At 46.9% G+C, this 22,237-nt stretch overlaps 1 protein-coding gene across 3 annotated transcripts in view; it reads left to right on the top strand.

The window, feature by feature from the left end:
- The window catches only part of LOC144690173 (uncharacterized), a 155,330-nt gene that overhangs the window by 26,388 nt on the left and 106,705 nt on the right, over nt 1–22,237 (top strand). For 2 of the 3 annotated variants that reach the window (XR_013578784.1, XM_078557625.1), the window contains exon 2: nt 21,196–21,284. Coding sequence is in view for 1 of the 3 variants with exons in the window: in XM_078557625.1 (XP_078413751.1) it covers nt 21,196–21,284 (89 nt within the window). In the remaining 2 variants the exon portion in view is untranslated. Of the gene's footprint in view, nt 1–5,304; nt 5,397–21,195; nt 21,285–22,237 lie in introns of those variants that run through there. The other variant, XR_013578785.1, reaches the window with a different exon arrangement.

Genomic DNA, 22,237 nt, shown 5'->3' with positions numbered 1-22,237 from the left:
CGCGCTCCCTCCAGTTCTGACCTCTTGACTATCCCTGATTTTAATCGCACCACCATTGGCAACTCTGTCCTCTGCAGCCTAGGCCCTAAACTCTTAAATTCCCTCAACAAACCTCTCTGCCTCTCTACCCCTCTCTCTCTTCCTTCCTTAATGTCCCATGATCTGGCTCAGTGCCAAATTCTTTTGATGATGCTGCTGTGTAGTACCTTGTAATGCTTTGCTCTGTTAAAACTACTAGATATATCCAAGTTGTTGCTTTTGTTGTTGTTGTTGTTGACGCTTTTGCCAAGTGGTGGATGGGGAGAAATTTTTTTTTAAGAGTAGTTTTAGGAACTTAAGACTCAAAAATAGGGAAAGCTTTATCTTTCATTTTCCCTCATCGCAATGAAAACTGTCCTGTTAAAATTTCAACCCTGCCTGGCCTGATGTCTGGTCCAAACAGTTAAACTACCCCTGAATTTCTTGTTCAATACCCATTACCCACATGAGGTTCGCCATATGAGGTTGGCTAAGGGAACCCCGAACAGCATTGTTGTGTTGAGGTCAAATGTCTGTTACCAGTTACAGGATCACTTGTCGTCAGCCAATTCGGATTTTTGTTCTTATTTGTAAAAAAAACGGGATTAAATGCTATAATTGAAATCCCTTGATCTACAGCGATTTCGAGTCTACAGACTGCCTGAACACTATGTTTGGCATTTATTCTATGGTTGCTAGCTTTGTCATGTTGCCAGGGTGGCCATTTTGGAATTGGCACTGAAGCAGCTGCACTTGGAGGCCACACAGGTTTCTAACGGAGTGAATTCTGCTGCTGAAAAACAGTCAGAGAAAGCGCTCCAGCGATCCATTTGGATAAGAGGCCTTATTTTAAGCCGTGTGTACCGCATACAGACCTGTCCAATATCGCTGCAGTACTGCAATTCACCAATGATTGTTGGCCTATGAACTTAAGTGACTCAGTCAGTGGAGTGAGCAGAGAAGCTAGGGATTGTTAAGGGGAGGTGGTAGCATAGTGGTATTGTCATCTGTCATGGTGGTATGTGTCATAGCTGCCGTCCTTACCTGGTCTGGCCTACATGTGGCTCCAGACCCACAGCAATGTGGTTGACTCTTAACTGCCCTCCGAAATGCCCTAGCAAGCCATTCAGTTGTATCAAACCACCAAAAACAAATCAATAAGGAATGAAACCAGACAGGCCACCTGGTATCGACCTAGGCACTGGAACGACAACGGCAAACCCAGCCCCGCAAAGCTCTCCTTACTAACATCTGAGGACTTGTGCCGAAATTGGAAGAGCTGTCTCAAAGACTAGTAAAGCAACAGACATTATCATCCTCATGGAATCATACCTTACAGACAATGTCCCAGGCACCACCATCACCATCCCTGGGTATGCCCTGTCCCACCGGCAGGACAGACCCAGCAGAGATGGTGGCACAGTGGTATACAGTCGGAATGGAGTTGCCCTGGGAGTCCTCAACATCGACTCCGGACCCATGAAGCCTCATGACACCAGGTCAAACATGAGCAGGGAAACTTCCTGCTCATTACCACGTACCACCCTCCCTCAGCTGATGAATCAGTGCTCCTCCATGTTGAACACCACTTGAAGGAAGCACTGAGGGTGGCAAGGGTACAGAATGTACTCTGGGTGGGGGACTTCAATGTCTGTCACAAAGAGTGGCTCAGTAGCACCACTACAGAGCGAGCCCTAAAGGACATAGCTGCTAGACTGGGTCTGCAGCAGGTGGTGAATGAACTAACAAAAGGGAAAAACATACTTGACCTGATCCTCACCAACCTGCCTGCTGCAGGTGTATCTGTCCATGACAGTATCGGTAGAAGTGACTACTGCACAGTCCTTATGGAGACGAAGTCCCGCCTTCACAGTGAGGATACCCTTCACTGTGTTGTGGGCACTATCATTGTGTCAATTGGGTTAGATTTTGAACAGATCTAGCAACTCAAGGCTGGGCATCCATGAGGCGCTGTGGGTCATCAGTAACAGCAGAATTGTACTAAACCACAATCTGTGACCTCATGGCCTAGCATATCCCCCACTCTACCATTACCATCAAGCCAGGGGATCAACCCTGGTTCAATGAAGAGTGCAGGAGGGCATGCCAGGAGCAGCACCAGGCATACCTAAAAATGTGGCGTCAACCTGGTGAAGCTTCAACACAAAACTACTTGTGTGCCAAACAGCATAAGCAGCAAGTGATAGACAGAGCTAAGTAATTTCCCAGCAACGGATCAGATCTAAACTCTGCAGTCCTGCCACATCCAGTCGTGAATGGTGGTGGACAACTAAACAACTCACTGGAGGAGGAGGCTCCACAAATACCCCCATCCTCAATGATGGGGGAGCCCAGCACATCAGCACAAAAGGTAAGGCTGAAGCATTCGCAACAATCTTCAGCCAGAAGTGCCAAGTGGATGATCCATCTCGGCCTCCTCTGGAGGTCCCCAGTATCACAGGTGCCGATCTTCAGCCAATTCGATTCACTCCACGTGATATCAATAAACGGCTGAAGGCACTGGATACTGCAAAGGCTATGGGCCCTGACAATATTCCAGCAATAGTACTGAAGATTTGTGCTCCAGAACTTGCCGCACCCCTAGCCAAGCTGTTCCAGTACAGCTACAACACTGGCAGCTACCCGGCTATGTGGAAAATTGCCCAGGTGTGTCCTGTACACAAAAAACAGGACAAATCCAACCTGGCCAATTACCGCCCCCATCCAGCCTACACTTGATCATCAGTAAAGTAATGGAAGGGGTCATCAATGTGCTACCAAGCAACACTTGCTTAGCAATAACCTGCTCACTGACGCCCAGTTTGGGTTCCGCCAGGGCCACTCAGCTCCTGACCTCATTACAGCCTTGGTTGAAGTATGGACAAAAGAGCTGAACTCCCGAGGTGAGGTGAGAGTGACTGCCTTGTCTCCACTTCACAGAAATCAGACCCTGTATTGAAATGCAATGCACTGGGTGTGAATCACTTTGGGATAGTGTGAAGACACAAAAGGTGCAATATCAATGTGAGCCCTTTGTATCTTTTTGTTCTGTTGATAGACAGCCTAAGTTAAGGGGAGATGGTAGTGTAGTGATAATGTGGCGGAACTAATTATCCAGAGGCCCATTCTACTGCTGCAGAGACACGGGCTCAAATCCCACTACGGTAGCCGGAGGAGTTTAAATCCAATCAATTAAAAAAAAATAAAGCTAATCTTAGTGATGGTACCCATAACACCTATTATCGATTGTTGTGAAAACCTATCTGGTTCACTAATGTACTTTGGGGAAGGAAATCTGCCATTCTTAACTGGTCTGGCCTACATGTGACTCCAGACCCACAGCAACGTGGTTGGCTCTTAGGCAGTGATGCCCATAACCCCATGAAAGCATTAAAAGAAACTATGTAAAGTTGCCAATTCTGGTTGGACATGTTCCTGGAGGTTCCATCACATGACCCTCCCACCCAATCAAATATCCTTCATTCCCCTATTTCGAATATTTTTATTAAGTAATAAATGAAAGCATTCCAAAAAAGTGAAAAGAGAAACATTTAATTATTTCGTGTTTCCAGGCTCTATGATTTTTCCAGCCTATTCGACCAGGAGATTCCCTCCTGGAGACTCTGGGTCAACACTGGAGAGTCAGCCTAGAATTTGGTGCTCAAGTCCCTGGAGTGGGCCCCAAACCCAGAATCTTCTGACTCAAGGTGGTTAAATACATGAGGGAGAAAGGGATAGAATATGTTGATAGGGTGAGATGAATTAAGGTGGGAGGAGGCTTGAATGTAGTGTAAATGCTGGCACAGACCAGTGGGGTTGAATGGCCTGTTCCCATTCTGCGAATTCAATTGGATGAGGTGGGAATTGGATTACACAGATGGTTCTTGACATGAAATGTAGCTCTAGTAGCTGGAGGCAAAATCTGCAGTGGTTTCGTGAGGCACTAGTGGAACAGCAAATAAGGCATAAATAATAAAGAACATGGCTTCCAAAATCTCAGGCCATCAATCAGCAGAGGGAGATGAAAGGTGCTCAATTTGTTTCTGACTCATTTCTGTTTTTTTTGTTGATTTATAAATGAAGCAATTAAGCTCAAGGAATCCATAAAGTTCTGCTTACTGCTAATCGCTGCATAACACACAGGCGCTAAAGATGAAAGGCAGGTTTACAGAGGAAAACCTTTAAAGTTATTCTATTCCAAGGGGTTTCATTCATTGTTTTACCTGCTATGCTTAAATGGAATAATAATTAGATTGTGCAATGCTGCCTTTGTCTTGGGTCGCCTTTTATGGTAATTTTTATTTTCCTTAGCTTTCCTCTCTCTTCCTTCACTTCCACCCTCCATTTCTCACCTGTGTCCACTCCCCTCTTCTTGTTCTATACTGCCCTCCTCTTCACATTCTGCCCCCTCTCCCCCTGGTCTCTACCCACTTCCCTCCATTTTCTTCCCCACCCTCCGCTTCATGCCCTATGTCAAGCCCCTTCCAACCCCTTACTTTTTTCTCTGACTCCCATTCCCTCTAATGAGCATTTCCCCCAAAACACTTTCTCCCCATGGCCTTTTCCCTCCAACATCCATTTCCCCACCCCACCATGCCCCTTTCCCTCTTTCCCTTCCAAACCCACGTCCACTACCATCTAGAAGGACAAGGGCAGCAGATGCATGGAAACACCACCACCTGGAAGTTTCCCTCCAAGTCACTCGCCATCCTGGCTTGGAAATATATCACCGTTCCTTCACTTGTTGCTGGGTCAAAATCCTGGAACTCCCTTCCTAGCAGCACTGTGGGTGTACTGCATGGACTGCAGTGGGTCAAGAAGGCTGCTCACCACCACCTTCTCAAGGGCAACTAGGGATGGGCAATAAAGGCTGGCCTAGCCAATGATGCTCACATCCCATGAATAAATTTTTAAAAATCCTTTGTCCCTCATATTGCCCCTTCCTTCTGACACACATTTTCCACAGGGAATGTGGGCATCACTGGTAAGGCCAGAATTTGTTGCCCAGCCCTAATTGCCCTTGCTAGGCCATTTAGAGTCAACCACATTGCTATGGGTGTGGAGCCACATGTAGACCAGACCAGGTAAGGATGGCAGATTTCTTTCATTAAAGGACATTAGTGAACCAGATGGGTTTTTACAACAATCAATGATAGTTGCCATGGTCATCATTACTGAGACTAGCTTTATATTCAGATTTATTAACTGAATTCAAATTCCACCAACTACCATGGTGGGGTGTGAACCCATGTCCCCAGAGCATTAGCCTATATTTCTGGATTACTAGTGGACTGTGCTGACAAGGCCGACGTTTATTTCCCATCACACAGTTGCCATGCATACAGCTGAGTGGTGTACTGGCCACTTTAGAAGGGCAGGTAAGTGTCATCCATGCTGTTGTGGGACTGGATTAGGCCTGGCGTAGGCAGGTAGGCCCAGCTGGGGTAGCTGATCTAGTCTAGGTACGCGGATTCATATTCCCTTCCATGAAGAGTGAAAGACTTGTATTTATATAGCATCGTTCACGACCATCATACATCCCAAAGTGCTTTGCAGACAATGAAGTACCTTCGTAGTGTGGTCACTGTTGTGAGGTAAAAATAGGGGGCGGAATTTTTCGGCCCCTTTGTGGCGGGGGTGAGGCCGGAGCCGGAATATGTGGTGAACCGTTCAAAAGTCCATTGACTACAACGGGACCGGAAAATCCCGCCAGCGGGGGAGACATAAAATTCCACCCAATTTGTGCACAGCAAGCTCCCACAGCAGTAACGTGATAAATGATAGATCATTTTTTTTGTGTGACGTTAATTGAGGGATAAATATTGGCAAGGACAGCTCCTCTGCTCTTCTTTGAGCGCCTTGAGCGAGTGGGCTTAGAGGCCTCAGTTTAACCTGTCATTCCAAAAGACGGCAGCCCTGACAAAGCAGTACGCCTCTGGGATGTCAGTCAGATTTTTGTACTCGAATCCTGGAGTGGGATTTGAACCCACAGCCTTCTGACTCAGCAGGGAGAGTGACACCCACTGAGTTTCGGCAGACAGGTGTGAGATGCAGTTCCTGGTACCAGCTTTTTATTTCCAGGTTTTGTTAAAGTGTATTCCAAGCCTCAAACCACCATGGTGGGATTTAAACTCAGGCAAATCCATTCTCAGGGATACTGGCCCAGTGACATAACCACACAACCACGACAGTTTTGTTTTGACAGTGGTGTCACAGCTAAGCTAATCCTGTTCTCCCACATCTTCCAAACATGCTTATTTTTCAGCTACACTGACTGGATCATGAGCAACAGTGGAAACTAAGGCTGATTGTGTGTTTTATGTTTTCCTCTGCTCACCTCATTGTTTTTATGTATAAACATCTCAGTACGTTCGCTATTGTGTAACGATTATGAACCTTTCGTTTGTAGAGCAGATCTTGTCGGCAGAATCCAAGGCAGGCAGATACCACAAAACGTCTCATAGTGTGTCCAGGGGAAAAACCCCTCACCTCTCCACTACACTTACTAACGCACTCAAATGAAATACCTGCCTTTCAAATGAGCCGTTAGATCGAAACCTTGCCTGCCCTCACAGCGGGAACATAAAGCATCTCGTGGCCACCGTTTTTGAGAAGCTCCTGGGTCAATAATTTGCCCCTCAAGCCACATCACACACACACACAAAAAAAAGGATTATTGCTCACTTATCTCGCCGCTGTTTGTTGGAGCTCGCGCCCTCGTCGTCTGTTGCGTTTCTTACGTTACGACAGTACTTCAAGAGCACTTCACTAGCTGTAGAGTCTGAAGTCATGAAAGGCGCTATATAAATGCAGGTCTTCTTTTCATATTGGAAGGTATGTGAAGTGTCCACCTGCACAATGAAAAATGCCCTGCAACACCTTTAGATTTTGCCTTTCCCAACTAGTGTTCTGAGAGATAACAATATTTTTAAGCCATGGAATATACTAAAGTGAAGCAATGTCACCATTGACTTTGAGCTGATGAATTAGCTCAAAGGTGACATTTCCTCTCCTTGATCTCCCATGGTTTTGCGCGTGAGAGTTCAAGACTGAGTGTAGGCAGGACAGGAACTGCATGAGTGCAGGAAGATGTAACTCAGCTCCTTAAAACCACGCATTCTGTCCTTATTTTTCAAAACTGATTTAATATGATTTAAAGTCAAGTAGCAATCAGAAAGAAAGGAGAGATGGTTAGTTGGGGCATCAGGGCTTCTCTGCAGGACAAGTTGTGGAACTGGGAGGTGCCAAACTGCGGTGCTGCAGTGCCGCCAGTGGCTGGAGGATCTCAGCACAGCATAAAGAATTTTATATAGGTCGCTTCAATTCAGATAGGAATATATCAGATAGGAAAGTTGACACAAATATGACAACGGAAAGTCAGGTTTTGGAGCCAGGAAATGTATGCAAGCATGAGATTTTTAAAAAAATATAGTGGCAGTATCGGTTCCAGCCCTGAACTCTGAAACTATGAGCTGCTCGGAACCTCAAAGCGAGTTTGTTCTGCTTGTAACAGAAGCTAGCTATGAAACCCCCCGGTGGGTTCAGTTTGTTTAAAAAATAGCTGATTTTGTTGGATTTCCATGCAGTTTTTAGAGACTGTGTCCCGGCTTTTTTTGAAAGCCCATTGCAAACCTGCTGCTGAAACCCTCGTCCATGGTTTCCTTGTCTCCTGACTCACCTATGCCAATGCTCTCTTGGCCAATCAAACCCCCTGTCAACCTGAGCGCATCCAAAACCCCCGCTCTCCGTATCTTAACTTGCACCGAATCCTTCTCACCCGTCACCCCTGTACCCGCGGTACCTAAATCAGCTCCAGGCCCAGCAGCACCTGGATTTTTAAATCGGGCCCTTTGTGTTCACAGCCCTAGCTCTTCCCATCTGTGTAGCTTCCTCCAGCCCCACGGCCCTCTGCGATCGCTGCACTCCTCCAATTCTGGCTTCTGGCGCATCCTTGGTTCTAATTACTGCAGCAGTCACAGTCATACCTTCAGTTGCCGAGGCCCTTCACCTCTGGAATGCCCAACTGCAAACCCCTCAGCCTCCTTTAAGACCCTGCATCAAACCTACTTGCCGGACCAAATCTCTCATCACCTGTCCTATCTCATTAAGTGGCTCAGTGTCAAATTTTATTTGATAATCATTGCTGTGCAATTGCCTTGGGGAAGCTTAAAGGCACTATGTAAATGCAAGTTGTCGTTGCAAAGCTACACATGCGTCTGAACCCTGGGAGCCCGAAGCATTGCAAATCCTGTGTAACATGAACTCCAACTGGCCTTTCGATAAAGACCATGCGTGATTGTGTCGTAATCTTCTCTGAACCAACTCACCCCTCCTCCCCACTGTCCCCCTCCCCCCTCCCTCCCCCCCACCCACTGTTCCTGGGTTAATTCACAGTTGTAGTCTACCTTAAGGTCGCTGCTATGAGTCACACTTTTTTGTTTGCAGCTACTTAGAAAATATCTCGAGATAATCTCATCTACAAAGGATGCCGACAGTGTGGTGAGGGCATGCTTGTGAGCAATAACAGATGATCTTGGGTGTCAAGATGTTTGTAATGCGCAGATTTGGAAAAAAAAAATTGCTGGTAGGAAGGTTTTTGAGTGACTTAGTTGAGGGCTTCAAGGTTAAGAAGAGGATTGGTCCAGGCATTTCGCATTATAATTCACAAGGAAGGCTCATGTTGTGGAATAAATTTCCAGGGAAGGCAGTTGGAACGGCGAAGTTTTCATACAAGACAAGTAATCGAATGGAAAACAAAAACAGAGACAGAAATACCTGGAAAAACTCAGCAGGCCTGGCAGCATCGGCGGAGAAGAGCACAGTTGACGTTTCGAGTCCTCATGACCCTTCAACAGAACAGGTTCTGTTGAAGGGTCATGAGGACTCGAAACGTCAACTGTGCTCTTCTCCGCCGATGCTGCCAGACCTGCTGAGTTTTTCCAGGTATTTCTGTCTCTGTTTTTGTTTTGGATTTCCAGCATCCGCAGTTTTTTGTTTTTATCTTAAGTAATCGAACAGCTTCAGTGGAGTGAATGGATTGAGGGTTATGGTGAGAAGAGGATGGGAAAAGCTGAGCACAACTCAAGAGGACATTAAGGAATTTGTGACTCCTTTTCAGGTTCCCAGGAAATTGTTGTCACATCCGTGGCTGATGGGATGAATCTCCATTTGCGCCTGCCGACCTCTGAGAAGGGCAGCAGTGAAAAGCACCTTGAGGTTGACGTTTGCCCCGTGTCTGCCATGTCTCAGCGGGCAATGCCCTCACCCATTGAGTCAGACAGTTTCCGTGTTCGAGTCCCACTCCGGAGACCTTGAGCCCAAAGTCCACACTGACTTTCCCAGTGCATTGCTGGGGGAGTGCTGCCCTGTCAGAGGTGCTGTCTTTTAGATGCCCCCCTCCCCCCTCTGCCCTCTCAGGTGGCTATAAAAGATCACAAGGCACTATTTCATAGTCGAGCTGGGAAGTTATCCCCACTGTGCTGGCCAATGTTTGACCATAAAGCATTGCTAAAAGCAGATATCTATTCATTGTCATATAACTGTGGGAGCTTGCTGTGCGCAATTGAGCTGATATGTTTCCTGCATTACAATTCCTGCACTTCAAAAGGACTTCACTGGCTGTAAAGCACGTTGGGACATCCTAAGGTTGTGACAGGCGCCGTATAAATGTCGCGCTTCCTTTCTTAAATCTGACCTTAAACTCATGGACAAGGTCAAGACCCCAAGAAAGCCAGCTCACGTTCCAATGCTTTGATAGCAGCAATTAAGGCTAGTCCAGCTTGTTAGCATGTGTCATCCTGATGCCCTTTCCCCATCCTCTGGTTTTACTTCTTGTTTTGCGCCCCCCCACCCCCCACCTTATCCTTTCTTACCTAGCAGCAACAAATGGACACTTGCCACAGTGAGTGCTGGAAGGTGAGTTGCCAGGGCCCACAACAATGATTCTTCACATGGGCCTTCACTCATCCTGACAGTGGTGGTGGTGGTGGAGTGGGAACACACTTGCTAACGATCAGGAGCGCAAACTGAGTCTGATTTGACTCAAACCCTTCCGCCGATTCCTTGCTCAGGAACCAACAGTGAATGCGATAGCTGAGAGGTCAGATTAATGGACTTGACAACCCAAGGATGCGAGTTGAAAACCCACCTTGGAAATTCAAACTCAGTTTGAAAAAAGCCTGGAGATAAAATGTTGGCCTCGGGGGTGACCAAGCAGATTTTAAGGAACTGTCATGTGTTTGAGGCCGCGTCCCGGGTTGTCTGCAGCCGGGATGCCGTTTGTCCCGTAATTTAGACCTTTAAATTTCGTGCATCTTCAGTACGCACCTCTGTTCCTGATGTCCCGCTCTGGCAGGTTCATCAGCATCCCACCCCGCTCTCGCGGATCCCCCATGGTCAAGTGTCCCTTCATTTTCTCCCCGAGACTTGGTCACCCTGGTCTCAGTAAAAGTGGCCATGAAGCTGTCCTGAATGTTGTTAAAAAAAAACAATTGGTTCACTCCAGCTGTTTTGGAGAAGGAAACCTGCCTTCCTTACCCAGACTGGGCCTATATGTGTCTCCAGTCCCACAGTAAAACGATTGGCTCCTAACTGCCCTCTGCAGTGGCCTGGCAAGTAACTCAGTTATATCAAGCCCCTACAATGAATAAAGAGAATGAAAGCCTTTTGGGCACTGCCCGGCCTGGAGCAGTTCAAGAATGAGGCCTGAACTAACTAACGATGAGCAATGAGTACTGGCCTCACCAGTGACGCCCATGTTTTGAGAATGAATTTTTTAAAATTGCAGTGCCCCACCCATTTCCACCTGTGGGGCTGTTCACCTCAGTACAGGCGTGGGTTTCCAAAGTATTTTAATGTGTCGAGTGCTTTGCAAAGTTCAACGTGCAAAAATGATTCCTGGAAAATCATTAAAGCGAGAACAAGCCTGGATTTGCACCTTTGCTGAGTGAGACTTCTGTGTTAAGTGCGGGGTTGCCTGGTCGTGGAATCTGCCTGCTGCTTTTTGACTGAACCTCACTTGCTGAGACACCTGCATATGGCACCTCATCGCGATGTGTGTAGAGGAGAGTATGAGGGATCTACTCAACAAACAGACAGACTGGCTGCTGGTGTAGAGGCCAACGATAAGCTGCCCGGCCACGGTCAAGTGCTGGGTTCGCTGTTATCCCAGCAGCACCGGGTTTCGGGGATGTCACAGTAAATCTCAGTGCCCTAGAGCTGAAATAAAGATGTAAGCAAGGTTTCCTTTGTTTTTTGTTCCCGGGGCTATCTAGTAATGCTGGCTGGAAAGTACGAGTGTGTGAACTTCTGGTGAGATGCAATTCACCATTCCCCCACGGACAAAGCTGTCTTAGGGTCAACTATTGCGAGGACACCGAGGATAATTCCCCTGTTTTATACTGTGCCTTGCGACCCTCACTGACTTTGCATACTGAAGTGCCTTGCCTCTACTTACTGTTCAGACTTGCTACAGGGGCACTTGCCACTTCCAGGTACTGCAGGCTTGAGCTAGCTTGCAAGAGACCTGTGGAGCTATGAAGCGTATGGAATTAAGGTTCTTGTTGACCTCTCTCAATCGGCTAAGAACAGAAGAAATAGGAGCAGGCGTAGACCGCATGGCCCATCGAGCCTGCTCCGCCATTCAATACGATCATGGCTGACCTTGGGCTTCAACTCCACTTTCCTGCCCCTTCCCCCCATATCCCTTAATTCCCTGAGAGACCAAAAATCTGCCTATCCCAGTCTTAAATGTGTCCAACGATGGAGCATCCACAACCCTCAGGGGTAGAGAATTCCAAAGATTCACAACCCTTTGAGTGAAGTGGGTAAGCGGGTAGGATGGGTGAGGGGTTAGGGAGGTAAGGTAAGGGGGTAAGGCGGGCAGCTAATGGTGCAGACCAGCTGTGATCTGATAGAATGGCAAAATAGGCTGAAGGGGCTGAATGGCCTCTTGCTGCTCCTCTATTGCGACAAAGTATGGTTTGGGCATGCTTTGTTGAACAGGGGCTTTTACAGTACCAGGATTGCCAAATAACTCAACTTCTCTCCATTATAAAATTATACACACACAGCAGGGGTCACAGCCTCAGGATAAGGGGTCAACCATCTATGCCTCAGCTGAGGGGAAATTATTCCACTCAAAGGGTCGTGAATCTTTGGAACTCTCGACAGAAGGTTGTGGTTGTTTGATCGTTGAATACATTTAAGGCCGGGATAGACAGATTTTTGGCCTCTCGGGGAAATCAAGGGGATATGGGAAGTGGGTGGGAAAGTGGAGTTGAGGCAGAAGATCAGCTATGGTCGTATTGAATTGCGGAGCAGGCTTGACAGGCCATCTGGTCTACTCCTCCTATTTCTTATGTTTCTGACCCACCATACCCGACCACCATTAACCCTGTATTTCAGTGTCAGTAACCAGTATTATTTGAACTTCCTCCTTTCTCTGTTTAGCTTTGGTGACAATCTGCGTGAGAGGCCGTAACTTTTCATCCCGGGGGCCTCTTTTTTTTTTAAACTTACCTCCCCGACCCTGCCTTCGGACACCTGACCACACTGAAGAAACAAGGGGTCTTTTGCATGGGTTTTTTTTTAACCTAAAGGAAAATAGTTTGAGCGCTAATTTATGATGCGCAAGTGGCTCTTGAGAGAACAAGGATATCCCTTTTAAAGTTTCTTGGCCACAGTAAAGTGAGGCCTGCACAGAAGAGACGGGCATGTTCAGACAGCATTGGTTCTGCTTCTGAGTAATGTTGGAAAATCGTGACATCACGTAGTGCTCTGGAGCCTATTTCACACCCCTCCCAAATGCAGTCTCTGCAATGGGCATAAATTAAATGCAACAAAAGAGACTTTTCAATCCAGAGTCAAATCAGTTTTGTCATCTGTTTCCCTGAGTTGAGATATTTTACATTTTTTTGGGTGGATAGGGGGAATCCTTAATTTAAGCCGGCTGAAAAAGTTGTTCGATTTGGGTTATATGTTAAAGCATGTGCCCGTGAAGCATCTGACTAAGTGGTTAGGAAGGCAAATGGTATGTTGGCTTTTATTGCAAGACGATTTGAGTACAGGAATAAAGGAGTCTTGCTGCAATTGTATGGAGCCTGGGTGAGACCGCACCTGGGGTATTGTGTACAGTTTTGGTCTCCTTACCTAAGGAAGGATCTTAACACAGAGGGAGTGCAACGAAGATTCACCAGATTGATTTCTGGGATGGTGGGACTATCGTATGAGGAGAGATTGAGGAGACCGGGCTCTAGAGTTTAGAAGAATGAGTGGTGATCTCACTGAAGCGTACAATATTCTTACAGGACTTGTCAGGGTCGATACAGGAAGGATGTTTCCCCTGACTGGGGGGGAAGGTCTAGAACCAGGGACATAATCTCAGGATAAGGGGTAGGCCATTTAGGACTGAGATGAGGAAGAATTTATTCACTCAGAGGGTGGTGAATCTTTGGAATTCTCTATCCCAGGGGGTTGTGGAGGTTCAGTCATTGAGTATATTCAAGACAGAGATCAATAGACATTAACGAAATCAAGGGATATGGGGATAGTGTGGGAAAATGGCGCCGAGGTAGAAGATCAGTTATGATATAAGTGAATGGCAGAGCAGGCTCGATGGGCCGAATGGCCTACTCCTGCTCCTATTTCCAATGTTCCTATGACTAACTTGCCCCTGTCACCGATGTCACCTTCTGTCTCAGATGCTGCTCCATTTCCAATAAAGATGCGATCAATAGTTCATCATTAACCAGTAAACTCCACAGTTAAGTATTCATTAAGCACGACTAGAATTGACAACAAACAGTCCTGGTTTGTTGCCTGCTGCCTACACATCTGCATCTTTATTTCTTCTTAGCACACGGCGTGGTTCTTTTACAGGAAAGAAAGGATGGGCGTGAATTTCTGTAGCGCCTTTCACATCCGCAGGCCACCACTTTACAACCATGTTAAATCAAGTGGAGGTAGCATATATCTTACGGCACTATTATGAAGAAGGTACTGGTGCCTTCCTTCCAGTACACTAACCAATATTTATCCCTCAACCAATGTCACTACATCATATTGCCTGGCCATTCTCTCATTGCTATTTGTGGGAGCTTACTGTGCACAAATTGGCTGCCGCGCTCCCTACAGTACAGCAGTGACTACGCTTCATGCTCTCCATTTGCCGTGAGGCGCTTTGGGACATCCTGCAGTTGTAAAGGGCGCTATATAAATGCAAGTTTTTCCTTTTCTTTCTTGGAAGTGTAGACTCTGTTGTAGACAAGCATACACAGCCATTCTGTGCACAGCAGCATCCCAAAGACATAGCCAGTTAGTCTATTCTGTAGAAAAAGAGACATGTCGAAGCTTTTCATCTTGCACTCATCAGGACACTTCGCAAGAAAACAACAATGTATACTGGATGTGAAGAGAGTGCTGATTGGTTGGCAAGTGGACTCATTATACTGATATTCTTGTGAAGTGTTCTGATGAGTGCAGGATGAAAAGCTGTGACGTGTCTCTTTTTTCAGCAATGCTCAAGTTCCGTGCTACCAAATGATTCAAATTTGTTTTGGTTACGTTGGCAGAGGGCGAGTGCCTCTGCTCTTTGAATAGCGCCATAGTGATCTTCTCCATACGCCTGATCAGGCAGACATGGCTTCAGTTCACTGCCTCGTCTGAATGATGGAATATCAGAAAAGAACAGTGGCTGTGTGAAAATCCTGTTGCTATGGCCCAGCTAAGACCATAAGAGCATAAAAGAAAGGAGCTGCAGTTGGCCACATGGGTCCTTGAACTGCTCTACCCTTCAGTAAGATCATGGCTGATCTTCTGCCTCAACTCCACCTTTCCCCCTTATCACTTATTTCCCTTAGGTCCAAAAATTTATCCAAGTCTTGAAGTTACTCAACGATCGAGCATCCGCCGCTCTCCGAGTTAGAGAATTCCATAGATTCACAAGCCTTTGAGTGAAGAAATTTCTCCTCATCTCAGTCCCAAATGATCAATCCTTCATCCTGAGTCTGTGACCCTTAGTTTCAGGCTCTCCAGCCAGGAGCAACAGGTCAAGCCGCCTTAAGATTTTTATACGTTTCAATGAGATCACCACTCGTTCTTCTAAATTCCAAAGGACATTGAGTAGAAATAGAGACTGCTGGAAATACACAAGAGGTCAGGCAGCGTCTATGGAGAGAAAAGCAGAGTTCACTTTTCAGGCCTGGGCCCTTTTTCACTCAGTCTCTCCGAACAGGACCAACTCTCTCATCCCAGGAATAAGTTTAGTGACCCCTTTGTTGCACCCCACATAAGACCAAATGTATCCTTCCTTCCGATAAGGAGACCGAAACTGCACGCTGCACTCCAGATGTGGTCTCACCAAAGCCCTATATAACTGCAGCAGGAACTTCCCTGGCTCTCCTGAGCCCTGGCAGTACCCGGTAGTGTATGCATACACTTTCTGTCCTTCCAGATGTGGATTTTTTTGTGGGCAGGAGCGTTGTTGGATAGTTGGCACTGAGGCGAAGCGACAGATGGTGGTGGCAGGTTCTGCCAGCTGTTGTATAAATCAGCTTGCGTTGGTTAAACCCAGCTCTGTTTCTACCTGTGGCAGTGGAGGGCCAGTCCTCACCATTTCTTGCAGCTTGGATCCTTGGGGCAACCTGCTGGATTCAAGGATGGACCATAGAAGCTCTTTAGGTTCCGTTGCTGCTTGACACACACCATTGACAGCAACATCAGGGACCTTTAAGAGCCTCGTACAGACTAAGATTGGTCTGAGATTTCTTTTTTCAATCTGCTATCTTTTTGCAAGAATGTGCTAAATAAGCCTACTGGTTTCATTAGTCACATTGGAGGTTTGAATGCACTGAATCTCATTTACAGTTCACAGTTATATGTCCTGATTTGATATGCAGCAGATTAATACGCTATTCACACACATGGTGGTACAGTGAAACACCAAATGCTGTGCCATGGAATAATGGGATTCAATTCCCACACTTTATGTGTCCTCTCATTGCTTTCTGTGGCACCCAGTGCAGTACTGAGGGAGCGCCGCACTGTCAGAGGGTCAGCACTGAGGGAGTGCTGCACTGTCAGAGGGTCTGTATTGAGGGAGCACCACACTGTCAGAGGGTCAGTACTGAGGGAGCGCCACACTGTCGGAGGGTCAGTATTGAGGGAGCACCACACTGTCGGAGGGTCAGTATTGAGGGAGCGCTGCACTGTCGGAGGGTCAGTATTGAGGGATTGCTGCACTGTCAGAGGGTCAGTACTGAGGGAGCGCCGCACTGTCAGAGGGTCAGTATTGAGGGATTGCTGCACTGTCAGAGGGTCAGTATTGAGGGAGCACCGCACTGTCAGAGGGTCAGTACTGAGGGAGCGCCGCACTGTCAGAGGGTCAGTATTGAGGGAGCACCGCACTGTCAGGGGATCAGTATTGAGGGATTGCTGCACTGTCAGAGGGTCAGTACTGAGGGAGCGCCACACTGTTGGAGGGTCAGTTTTGAGGGAGCGCCGCACTGTCGGAGGGTCATTACTGAGGGAGCACCACACTGTCAGAGGGTCAGTATTGAGGGAGCACTGCACTGTCAGAGGGTCAGTATTGAGGGAGCTCCGCACTGTCAGAGGGTTAGTACTGAGGGAGTGCCACATTGTCAGAGGGTCAATACTTCATGTGGGGCTGTGTGATCATGAAAGGCACTATATAAATGCCAGTCTTTTCTTTCTTTATTATTCCAAAAATTATCTCCCTCGATGCTTAGACTAATTTTGTTTTCATGCTTGGTAAAAATTAACTGTAGTGTCCCATCCTAGTCATAGAATCATAGAGTCATGTAGTATTCAGGGAGGCCATTTAGCCCATCGTACCTGTGCCAGCTCTTTGTAAGAATAATTCAGCTAGGCCTGCTCCCCTGGATCTTACTCCATAGCAAATTTTTCTTTTTCAAGTATTTAGCCGCTTCCCTTTTGAAAGTTATTGTTAAATCTGATTCCACCACCCTTTCAGGCAGTGCATTTCAGATAAAAACTCATTGTACAAAATAATTCTCCTCATCTCCTCTTTGGTTCTTTTATCAATGACCTTAAATCTGTGCCATCTGGTTACCGACCCACCTACTAGTGGAATTTGTTTATTCTTATTCGCTCTATCAAAACCCTCAGATGAGTAACGTTTCTCATCATTGTTACTTGTTACATGCCGTGTTTAATCCTGTGTTTTATGTCACTGAATTACAAAGAGAAAATGCTGATGGGAGACTGGTTCTCCGCACCCCGCAATATAAGAGTCAAGGGGTGAGTCATTCCATGATGCTCAAAGTGGAGAGATGTTGTTGATAAATCCTGGGAATGGCGGCAGTGTCAATTAGGGTTCCTGCAGAGCGTGATCCAGTGGCTTCCTGCTCTGTGTGTGTATGTGTGTGTGTGTATAAGCCCGCATACACACGTGTTTGTGTGTGTGTGCATGCAAGTGTGTGTGTGTGCGCGCACAAGCTTTCATGTGTGTGTGTAAGCCTGCAAACGTGTGTGTGTATGTGTGTTTGTGTATGTGTGTCCAAGCCCATAAACATGTGTGTGCAAGCCCGCAAATATATATGCGTGTTTGAGTGTGTGTGTGTGCGAATTTGTGTGTGTGTGCCAGCCCGCAAACATGTGTATGTGTGTGCAAGGCTGCAAACATATGTGTGTGTTTGTGTGTGTGTGTGTGTGCAAGCCTGCAAATATGTGTGTCTGTGTATGTGTGCACGTGCAAGCCTGCAAACGCGTGTGTGCGTGTGCAAGCCCACAAGTGCATGTGAGCATGTATGCAAGCCTGCAAACACGTGTGTGTGTGTCTGTGTGTGCATGCATACCATGTTTGCTTACGTTATACATGTGTGTGCCCATGTGTGTTCTTGCGCCAGCAATTGCATTACATATGTGTGGGTGTCTGCCTATGTGTGCCTGTGTGCGCATGCATATATGTGTGCGTCTGTGCACGTGTGTGTGAGCAAGTGTGGAAAATTGAATGTGATGTTCATTGCATTGGCTTGGGACTTGATATGGTTGTGGTGTGGGGAGACATGCTGAGGAAAGGACAGGGGAGCAGGACTACCTGAATTGCTCTTGCAGAGAGCTGGCATGGACATGATGGGCCAAATGGCCTCTTTCTGCACTGTAAGCATTCTGCGATTCTACAAGATGTCTTTTAAGACGAGCGGCTTTTATTGGCACCAGATGCGAATCTGATTTTTGTGCAGTTTTGCTGGATAATTTTGAATAAGTGCAGGCAGATTCCCTAGTGTTTGAGCTAGAAGTGAATCCTGAGATAAACCGTTCTTTTAATTCAGGTGCCTGATGACTATTTGTTACGGTTATGTTAGATGTTATAGTTATATACTATTGGTATAACACGTGTGAAGTTTATCCAGCTCTACAGATCATTAATAGACTGCAGCGTTAATAAGGATAAAGTGGAAACGGAATTTCTACCGCGCATCCATCTCGGGTTTTGTTCCTCTCTCCCTCTGCACCCATCATGTCCTGGTTGAGGATGCAGTGTTACAGACACCATCTGCTCCTTCGTACTTCCCCACAGCGGCCATTCTTCCTGTGTGAGCACTCAGAATGTGCATCGCTATGGTGGAGCTGGACTTCCCGTTCACTTGCCCTCCTGTGGGGGATTACGGACGAACAGTCGGAACTAAGAACACGGGCAGCTGTGGAACCACCTGTGTCACCACCTTGGCCGAGACTGGCTGAACTTGGGGGTGGGGGAATCAAACCCGCCGGCTGTGCTTCACTCTGGACCACACCTGGTCCCTCTGGTGAACTGGAGAATGGGGGAAAAAAAAACCTGCACTAGGTTTTCAGGTAGCTTCAGCTGCTGGGACCTAAGTGAGGGAGGAATTCCCTCCCTAAACCTCTCTTGCTTTCCTCTTATAAGGCACTCCTTAAAAACCTCTTTGACCTGAGCTTTTGGCTGTCTTCCTCAGTACCTCCTTATGTCACACATGCCCCCGTGAAGCACCTTGGAACATTTTATTACATTCAAGGTGCCACATAAATATAAGTTGTTGTTGTAGTGAAATGGATTTGCGCTAGAAGCACATTACGAAAGCCCTGGTTCTATCTGTCTCTGCTTCAGGAATGTTGACTGACTTACTGCAGGATGCGGGTGTTGTGACTGTTTACATCCTGAGTGGGATCCCTCTTTCTCCCCCCCACCTCCCCCCGACACACACACACCCACCCCCCTGCACCCTGTGCTCCCAAATCCCCGGGGATCCCGGACGTGCATGTTCCCTGCCCCTGGATTCGCGCGGACCTTGTCGTTTGGGCAGGAGCGCCCTTGGAAAGAAAGAACCCGCATTTACCTAGCACCTGTCACGGCCTCGGGACACCCCAGGGAGCCTCACGGCCAGTGAGGTACATTCGGGGGGGGGGAGAAATGTTTGAGCTGTGATTGTACCAGTGGCAAGATCGTAAGTAAGTCATGGTCAGGAACCTGAGTCATATTCAAATGAATGGGAACGGGGGATTTAAACTTTTATAACGTCAACTCGGTGGTGTCCGCCTCTGCAGTTAACTGGCAAAAAAAACCAGATTTGATATCCCCAGTTTGCTGTACCTTTTACTGAGTGCGGGGGCTCCCCTGGTCTGCTCAGTCACTGCACTCATTTCGTGACCTCCTTCTTCCCATCCTACAGCAGCTCCTGTGGTCCGCACTTACCCATTCGGTTGGTGATGTTGTGCAGTGTGTTGGCAGTGGCAAAAGAAAAGAGCAAGGGGAATGGGAAAGGAACTCTCGGAACTACAAGGGGTTAAAGAGAGAGGGGAAAAGGATAAAAAGAGAGAGACAGAGAGAGAGGGGGAGAGCGAAGAGAAAGATGATGGGGAGATGAAGAGAGACGTAGAGTAAGGGAAAGGAAGGGGGAGAGAGACTAAGAGTGTGGCGGAAAGGGGTGAGAGAGAAGGAAAAGGGGAGAGAGAGAGGGAAAGGGGAGAGAGAGGGAAAGAGACATGGAGGGAGGGAGAGAGGGAAACAGATAGAGTGAGGGAAAAGCAGAGAGAGAGAGGCAAAGGGGAGAGAGGGAGAGAGAGGCAGAGAGAGAGGGGGAAAGGGCTGACAAACAGGGGAAAGGGGGAAAGAGAGAGAGGGTGAGTGAAAGAGGAGAGCGAGAGAGTGAAAGAGACAGATAGAGAGAGAGGGAAAGGGGGAGGGAAAGAGAAAGAGATACAGAGGGAGAGAAAGAGGGAAAGGAGAGAGAGAGAGAGGGAAAGGCATAAGGGGAGAGGAAAAGAGAATGACAGAAAGAGGGAAAGAGAGAGAGATAGAAATAGAGAGTGAAGGAAAGGGAAGAGAGGGAAAAAAGAAAGGGTGAGAGAGAGAGACAGAGAGGGAAAGGGAGAGAGAGAGAGGGAAAGAGACAGATGGAGAGAGAGGGGGAAAGGGAAGAGACAGAGGGAAGAGAGAGAGAGGGAAATTGGAAAGAGAGGAGGAATGGGAGAGGGAGGGAAAGAGAGAGAAGGAAAGGGGTGAGAGAGGGAGACACAGAGAAAGAGAGAGGGAGACAGACAGAGAGGAAGAGTGCAGTGAATCCTACCCATACCTGTTTTCTCATGCCGAGTTTGTACTCCTGCTTTTGAATATTCTCAATACAGTATTTCATTCATGAAATATATACATTTTATGTGCAGAATAAATACTTTTTTCAAATCATGTGAATGGTGCCCTTTAACTGAGGTTACGTCAGTGTAGTCTACCCAGACGTGTGTAATTGCTGACCAATTTCACTGTAAACATGTCATTTAAAAAAAAAAAATCCCCCCTCAGATGACAGCCTCCTTACCTGTCAGCACTGATATTTTGTTATTCTGGTCAGTCAGTCTGCCTATGAATCAATACCAGAGGCTGGGGCTGGTCGATTGTCGGTTAAGCCCTTAGAAGGGCCCTGTAGCTATTTCTGTGCGTGGATGTGCATCATCACTGGGTATTTTCTCTGATGACGAGCTTACATCAGTAGAGTCTCCGAGCACACACGCTCCAGTCAGCGACTGGCTTATGATTGATAGCAGCCCCTAGAGCCGCTGCTCAGCTCGCACTAGTGACCTCAGAGGATGGACAAGAGGAATTTCCAGGATGTCTTTGAATGATTAAAGATTAAAGAGGTTGCTGTGCCTGTAAACATAGATTGTCATTTTATCTTTCCACAGTCCTACCCTTGGGTTTTATGCTAAGGGGACTCAGAAAGTGCTTTCATTTCACTGGGCTGCACAAACCGGCTTTTAATGGAATCTCAAAGGTAATTAAATGTGGTTTTTTTTTTCCCCCCTTTCTTTCACATGAATGTTTGAGTGGAGTCTTCTGTGTGCAGAAGCAATAAGAGGTTTGTTTCAATTTTAAATGCATAATTTTACCTGTTGCCATTCAAGCGAATACGATTTTGCCCTCAATCAACTTTTGATGTTTGTTTTGATGTTCGTTTGACAAGCCAATGTAGAAGCAGAGTTCTTATTTCTGTTTTTAAATTTCACAGTGGTTTTTTTTTTGAAGAGGCTGCTCTAGATGTGTTGAACCCGGCGTCTGACATGCTCTCATTAGCTGCAAATTCATGTTGTTTTTTGCTTCAGTGTGCTGAGACCAGAGGATATGCAATGTGCTGAGTTTCCTGTGATCTGGTTAACTGCAGTAGCACTGGTGAACATGTTGGTCGATATGTTTATCTGAGAGGTGTTGAAATTCTGCAACAGTTATCGTTTGACAAGTTTCACAGAAAAAGCTACGAGGTCTGTTTGGCATTAGGTTTAACACGTTGCATCTCCTGCCGCTGGCATTCTCGCATTCTGCTCTTCCTGAGAGTCTCCAACGCTCTGCTCTGTAAACGTTGAAGAGCACAGATACTTATCTCTTACCGGGAAATCTATAATTTGATCATTAACATTGCAGTCTCAATCGTTCCCGTGTGCGACGTTTCTTTCTGTGCTCCCAGCCCTTCCCAGAGCCAACAATCTCTCACAGGGGCAGTGATTGTCCATAATATCTCCAGTGTCAGTCTGTGCCCAGCAATCCCCAGGGTCAGCCAATGTCCATTGGATCCCCAGAGTCAGCCTTTGTGATGGTGAAGTTCTAGTCCATCTGGAGGCTGCTATTCTACCACCTTATACACTCCTTTCCTGATTGCTTGAAGGTTATTCAAATTGAATGATCTAATAATTGGAATTAGGCAATATTAACAACACAGCAAACTGAAAGACC

The sequence above is a fragment of the Cetorhinus maximus genome, chromosome 14 (genome assembly GCF_964194155.1).
Source record: "Cetorhinus maximus chromosome 14, sCetMax3.hap1.1, whole genome shotgun sequence".
NCBI classification, from domain to species: domain Eukaryota; kingdom Metazoa; phylum Chordata; class Chondrichthyes; order Lamniformes; family Cetorhinidae; genus Cetorhinus; species Cetorhinus maximus.
Note: the sequence above shows the minus strand (reverse complement) of the source record. Positions and strands in the feature narration are given on the sequence as shown.